At 32.1% G+C, this 7,397-nt stretch overlaps 1 protein-coding gene across 1 annotated transcript; it reads left to right on the top strand.

Moving 5' to 3' along the window:
- Nucleotides 1-298: 298 nt before the first annotated feature.
- Nucleotides 299-1,530, top strand: LOC128280569 (AT-hook motif nuclear-localized protein 23-like). Its single transcript, XM_053018765.1, has one exon. The coding sequence runs from the start codon at nt 1,132-1,134 to the stop codon at nt 1,381-1,383; it is 252 nt and encodes an 83-aa protein (XP_052874725.1). The 5' UTR covers nt 299-1,131; the 3' UTR covers nt 1,384-1,530.
- The last annotated feature ends 5,867 nt before the right edge of the window (nt 1,531-7,397 follow it).

The following is a 7,397-nucleotide window of genomic DNA, read 5'->3' as shown; positions in this document are numbered from 1 at the left end:
TCCTTTAACCGCCATGGTTCCCAAGCACAACAGAGGCACTTGAGCATCGAGACGATCGGATATCGAAATCAGTTCAGACCTATATTTTTCAGCCTTGTCGATTGCAGCCACAGTGCCATTTGCGCCATCTACGATTTTCAATGCATGATCTGAATTTGGATCGGTATCAGGTACAGAATAAGATATCGCAATAAGCAACTCGCGAGCTAGCTCCTGAGTAAATTTTGTGATTTCCCACCTTGCATCCAACCTATTTTTGGTTTTCATATTATTTAAACTTTAAGGATGAGAAAATGATTGCAACCTTTCAGACTTAGTCCCCCCTCCCTCTCTTCGTCCTTGTTTCTTTCCCTTTTCTTGCATAGCAGTCCTTCTCCTTGTCTTTTATTTTCTTTGAAAATAATATAAAAAAGCACTAAAACCTTTCTCTCCTCATTTCTTCGAGCCCCCAAACAAGCCCTTCCCTTTAATCTAACTCTTGATTTATTATATATAATTTCTTTAAGAAAAAAAACTATTTTAATCCATTATTTTCCCTTTTTTACGGCTGTCCTTTGTTGCTCTCGCATGGCGGGTCTTGATTTAGGCACTGCTGCTTCTGGCTACGTTCAACATCTTCAAAGACCCGACCTTCACCTCCATCACCAACCTGAACCTGAAGATCACGAAGTTTCAAACAATCGTCACGGCCAAGATGATGTTTCCCACCTCTGGATTTAGTCAACGGTTCCCACTGAGCTTGTTATAGCCCGTAGGCTCAGGGGTCGTCCACCAGGTTCTAAAAACAAGCCCAAACCTCCGGTCATCGTCACTAGGGAGAGTGCAAACACGCTCGGGGCTCACTTACTGGAAGTTGGGAGCGGCTGCGATGTGTTCGACTGTGTTGCCAACTACGCTCGGAGAAGGCAAAGGGGAGCGTGTATACTGAGCGGGAGTGGTACGGTGACCAACGTCAGCATTAGGCAACCAGCTACCGCTGGAGCTGTTGTTACCCTTCATGGCAGATTCGAAATATTATCACTTTCGGGTTCGTTTTTGCCGCCGCCAGCTCCTCCAGGCGCCACCAGTTTGACAATCTTTTTGGCCGGCGGGCAAGGTCAGGCTGTTGGGGGAAATGTGGTTGGGGAACTGATGGCGGCTGGACCTGTTATTCTCATAGCATCGTCGTTTACAAATGTGGCCTATGAGAGACTCCCTTTGGAAGAGGATGATGACCAAATGCAGATGCAAAGCGGCGGCGGCGGCGGAAACAATGGTGGTAACGTGTTTACCGATGACGGTGCTGTCCCAGGTGGGTTGCCTTTCTTCAATTTGCCACCCAATATGCGGCCTAATGTCCACTTACCAGTTGAAGGATGGCAAGGAAACTCCGGTGGTACATAGCTAGGCCTGGGTTAGATTTTAGGTTTTGTTTTTTTTAATCTTTCCTTCTTTATGGGATTTTTGGAATCTATGATTTGTGGAAATGGTTCTACGACTTTGATCCCCATAAGAAATAGTTTGAAGATGAATTAAATAACTTTTCTTCACTCTCCTACTTCCATCTTTACAATCTGCTTTATACATATTAACCTTTCTTGTGACATCCCTAATTTGACTCTAGTCGAGATGTGGTTTCGAGACCACAAAATCGAGTTATAAAATTTATTAAATATTAAAATTCATATCTACTATGTGTGATAGTGCATGTGTGAAATTTTGATGCTTAAATTCTGTTAGTTGAATGTGAATTTTAGTCAAAAGGCTTATGTGAGACATTTGTGAAATAGGTTAGGTAAATATAAAGTGATCTATTAATGCATGTATTCAAAAATGTGGACTTGCATGTCAAAATACCCATTTTTTGGATAGTGGCAGGTCATGATATTGTTTTATATATAATATGTATTTTTGATTTAACATTTTATATTACAAATGAATTAATAAATAAAAAGGAGATATTAGATAATAGTTAGTGGGAGGAGAAACCAAAGTTGGTTCATCCTTGTCCTCCATTGCCGTAGCTTAAAGTGAGGGAGAAGAAAATTTTGTTGTTTGATTTTTGGCTTAGATGATGGCTAGAATGAGGTATGTATTGAATAATCTTGAAAATTTATGCATAATTGAGATGATTAGTTCATATTTTACTTATCCCATAGATTAAACTTAGGTTTTTGAGGTTGGAAATTCGGTCAATAAGCTTGAAACTCATAGTAGATATTTTTTTTGTGACATTAAGATGGTTGGTTATATATTGACTTTTTAGCTTTAAAAGTTGAATGACATTGGTTAATTTGTTCATGTGGGTATTTGGCCTTGTGAATGTTATGGAATAAGTTTCAATTATGTACATATGTGATTTTTGAATAATCGGTCATTTATGTAGTATTTGTATAAATGGTAAATTGTTTTTAACTTGAAAGTTGAGATTAGTGTATTTAAAGAGAGTTGCCGAATGAGGTCCTTGAAGATGTTTTAATGAATAAAATGTGTAGTTGAGTTATAACATTCGGTTAAGGATTAAGGGTTCTAGCAAGTTTGGTATAATGTATAGTTGTAAATCGCCTTGTATTTGACGTTTTTTTTTTTAAGGATAGGAAATGGCTAATTAAGATGTTGTTGGATAAAATTCTAATTAGGTTATGTTAAAGCATTCGGCATTTCTTATAGTACTATATACGAGAGTGGGAAAAGATTAGTAATTATTCTAAGTGAGTTATGATCTTAATAGGAGCAAAATAGAATCGGCTATAATTATGATGGAGTGATTCGGTCATTGTTTGACATAGGTGAAACCATTATGAAATTGCTACTTTGATCTTGGAATGAAAATTTTAAATGGAGGTTAAATTTGTTTGGTTAGGGCTGAATAGGGTTTATAAGTTAATGGTATGCTATATATATATATATATATATATATATATATATATATATATATATATATAGTTAAATTTGTGTATATGAAAGCGTGGTAAGTAATGTGAATTTTTGTTTGTGCATGCAAATTAGGTATTGGTATAATAAGCATAAAAGTTAGTCATGGCATATTTTATAAACATATTATGCATTGAAGTTATATGATTGTCAAATGTGACTATTAAAGAAGTAATGTTGAATAAGTAATTAAACAAATTCATTTGTTTTAATTAAGCTCATGAGCAAAGAGGATCTAAATCAGATAAGGGAAAGGAGAAAGCAATCGAGTAGCCTATCCGCAGTTGTTCAAATAAATCTGAGGTAAGTCTTTGAGTAATGGAACTTAGCTTAAAATTTGATAAACGATGATATATATTTATATGAACATAATAAACAAAATGTGACCTAATGGTTCTACTTGAATTACATATTGAAATAAATAAGTTTCTAGCATATAAGTTTAGTTATAATGAAGAATGATATGGAATACGGGTAAAGATGGGACTATGAATTGGTGTAATTACCTATAGTAAAATGATAAGGAATAAGTTACTTCTATAAGCCTTAGCAGATTGGTTATTAGAAAAGTGATATTTAAATTATGATTTGTATGTGATAATAAGAAGTACTTATATATGATGATATGTTTTAAACTCAAATGGTAAGTTCTTAAGTGATTGGACTTGGAAATTTAAGAGCAAATTGTAATAGTCTGCTTAGGACAGCAGCAGTAGCGTGATTTTTGAAAATCACCATAAATTGTTGGAGTGGAATTAGAGACTGAATAAAATATGTAATTAAATATCAATGAGTCTAGTTTCTTATAAAATAAACAGTGCAAGCAAAGGAATTTCCTATGGAGAGATATTTAAAGTTGTGTGTGACAGTGTCAGAATGAATTTGAAATCCCCTGTTCTGTCTTTAGAAAATAATTATAAATAGTAAAAAAATTGTTAGAAGATAAAATTTATATTTTTAGACTCCTTAATGAGTCTAGTTTCAAATGAAATAAACAAGAACATATTTTGAAATCTGTACAATGAGAAATTTGATTCGTAGTGAAGAGTGGTTAGTATAGTCAAACAGTGAAATAGGGGAAACTTTAAGAAAATTCTGGTTTTGATTGGCCAAACCAAAAATCCTGAAAATTTTATGGATAGAATATATATGAGTCTATTTTCAGGGAAAATTTACGGAACTTAATTTGGAGTTTCTTAGCTCCAGTTACAAATAATTTAATGATTGTTGCTCAAGAAAACAGCTTGTAGTGAATCTGTGATTTTGTTGTAAACATTGATGAAACTAATTGAGTTGCTTATAAGCTATTGCTGAATTGATGTACAAGATAAATATATAGGTGGTGAGGCCAAAATGGCTAAAATTTAAATGTGTGCAAGTTATCCGAATGGCTATTTTATAAACGTAAGCAATGTATATGTAATATGTGTTGATAGTTTTATAAATTGAAGGTGTGGTGACTTATATGTTGTTTAGCCGAATGGTTGTCATGAGAAGAATGTAAGTCATGTGTGTATTTTCTTATTTAGTTGGAAGTTTATTGAAAGATATATATATGTGTATATATATATATATAAATATGTGTTAAAGTCGAATGATATTATGACATGAAGTTAAGGTACATGCTATATGCTTATATTCGAATGAGGTTAATGAATTCCAGTGGTGATAGTTTGTGTGAAATGTGGTAACATGTGATTAAATATACATGGAATTTGGAAAGTATCCGGGTTAAGACTCGCTGACTACGTGATGTGGCCTAATAGCTCTTGTGAAATGAGACTAGCTATATTGAGATACGAATAAGTTCGAATGAAGTGATACCTTATTAATGTGTTTCCGTGTTGGAAAAATCGAAGGTATGTGAATTGATGTGTATACAACTTTGTGAATTAACTATGATGATATATCCGGGCTTAAAGTCTCGCAGGCTTGGTACTGGTAACTGGATTCGGATTTTTTTTTAAAAAACCTAGCAGGCTATGGCTAAGTGCCTTGAATTATTTCAAACCGAAGACCATTTGTATATCTTTAAGATAAGGATTTAATTAGTTTCATAAAAATTTACTAATTTGAGTTGTATTCGGCAGGATGTGCAAATACAAGGTATGGATTGCGTTTGGTCATTTATGTATATGTGATAAGGAATATGTTTGGTCCTTTATATACGTATACGAAACTTTAATACTTTTCATGATTTGATTATTTGAAATATTAATGTGAATATGAACTCAAGAACTAAGCTCCTAAATACATATATACAATTATGTATGTGCACGAAATGAGTGCATATGATTAAGTGGTTAGAGGTATTGAAAGATTGAATTGGTAATTGGTAACTATGGAAACGGTAAGTGTACAAAGGTTAAGTATATGGTAAGTGATACTTTGTAATACCCCATACTTGTACCTGAGACCGGGATAGGATACGAGGCATTACCGAAATTTTCAGAATAATTTCAATTAATTTATATTATTTAGTATTCATTTTCATGTTTCATGTAACATCCTTTTCATATATTCAATTCAAAATACCATATAAAATATGATACAATACTTAAATTTTCATATTTACATGCTCATTCAGGGTATCCGAACCTACCTGACTAAATTGCAGAAATACCAAGATTTAGGGGCATATTGGTAATTTACCATTTTCCCAAATTTCACCCAATCTTAAATTGATAATTTCATTAAATTTATTAATTTAGATAATAAAACAATTTATTCCCTTCAATTTAGTCATTTTTGACATTTTTACAAAATTGCCCCCTAAAGTTTTACTTTTATTCAATTTTAGTCCATGAGCTTAAAACATGCAAATTAGCCATGCTAACTGAATATTCATATATATTTTTCCTCCTCCTCCTCTCCATTCCACATCCTTAATGTATATAACATTCTTGTAAGTACGATTTCACAATTTACTTATTAATGCTCACATCAATCTGTTCACACGAGTCATAGTCACTCAATTATTTATACTTCAAGCTACAGAGCTCAAAATTAAGATCCGTAAATTTTCCCTAAAACTAGACTCACATATCATTCGACCATAAAATTTTAAGAATTTTTTGGTTTAGCCAATTAGTACAGTTTATTCATTTAAGTTTCCCCTGTTTCACTATCTAACAGTTCTAACCTCTCTTCACTAAAAATTAATTATATCATAGTAAAAAACTCGGATAATGTTCCTATTGATTTCTATTGAAAATAGACTCGTTAAGGATTCTAAGCATATAAATTTTAGACTCTAATTAATTTTCTCCAATTTTTGGTGATTTTCCAAAGTCAAAACAGGGGAACCCGAATTCATTCTAATATTGTCTCACAAAATTCATTATATCTCATAATTTACAAATCCATTGCTTACACCGTTTCTTCTATGAAAAACTAGACTCAATAAGCTTTAATTTCATATTGTATTCATCTTCTAATTCAATTTCTACAATTTATGGCGATTTTTCAAAGTTAGTCTACTTCTGCTGTCCAATATTGTTTTAGTTCAAGATGTTTATTACCATTTTTCCTCTAAATTTCAAAGGTCATACAATTCAGTCCTTGCTCAATTAGCCCATCTATTAAGCTAATTTTTCTTAATTGACATTTTATTCCATCATTCTAAACTATTACACAATCTTTAAAAGTCATAATTTTAACACTAAACCTTAATTCACAACTTTTTCACAATTAGGTCCTAAAATCAATTTCTATTGAAATTACTTGATAAAATCATCAAACAACAAAATCAAAGCTTCAAATTCATTTTATTTCATCATAAACAGCTAAAACTTATTAATGATAGCTTTTAATTTTGTTCATAAAATCAAAAACTAATGAATTAAACACTTGGACCTAATTATAAAAGTCACAAAAACATAAAAATCTCAAAAAAAAGGGTAAGAATTGAACTCACATATGTCAAAGTATGAAAAACCAGTAGCTTTCAGACCTCCCATGGCGTTTTTGCTGAAGAAAAATGATGATATCTCTAGATTTTTCAAATTTGTCTTGTTTTATATGTTTAATTTGCAAAATTTCCCATTTTGCCCTTGTTTCTCCTTGTCTTTTTTGCTGATTTTCTTGCCCAACCGTCCAGCCCATACAATTTGGGTCCAATTGCCTTTTAAATCCCTCCTTTTTAATCACTTAAACTATTTAATCACAATTTAATAAATTTTACACTATTTTCAATTTAGTCCTTTTTAATTAATTGACTAACCAAACGTTAAAATTTTCTAAAGAAACTTTAATACTAACTTAATAACACTCCATAAATATTTATAAAAATATTTATGGCTTGGTTTATAAATCCGAGGTCTCGATACCTCGTTTTCAACCAAATTTACCTGATTAATTCTTTTAAAATCGCAAAATTCACTAATTAAAAACAATTCTTTTAAGTTCGCACTTGGCCTATAATTATTATTTGTTAAAATTTCTAAACATACTTGTCGGATTTAGTGATCTCGAATCACTGTTTC

This window comes from Gossypium arboreum, chromosome 9, assembly GCF_025698485.1.
Source record: "Gossypium arboreum isolate Shixiya-1 chromosome 9, ASM2569848v2, whole genome shotgun sequence".
Lineage (NCBI taxonomy): Eukaryota > Viridiplantae > Streptophyta > Magnoliopsida > Malvales > Malvaceae > Gossypium > Gossypium arboreum.
This window is presented reverse-complemented; position numbering and strand designations above follow the sequence as displayed.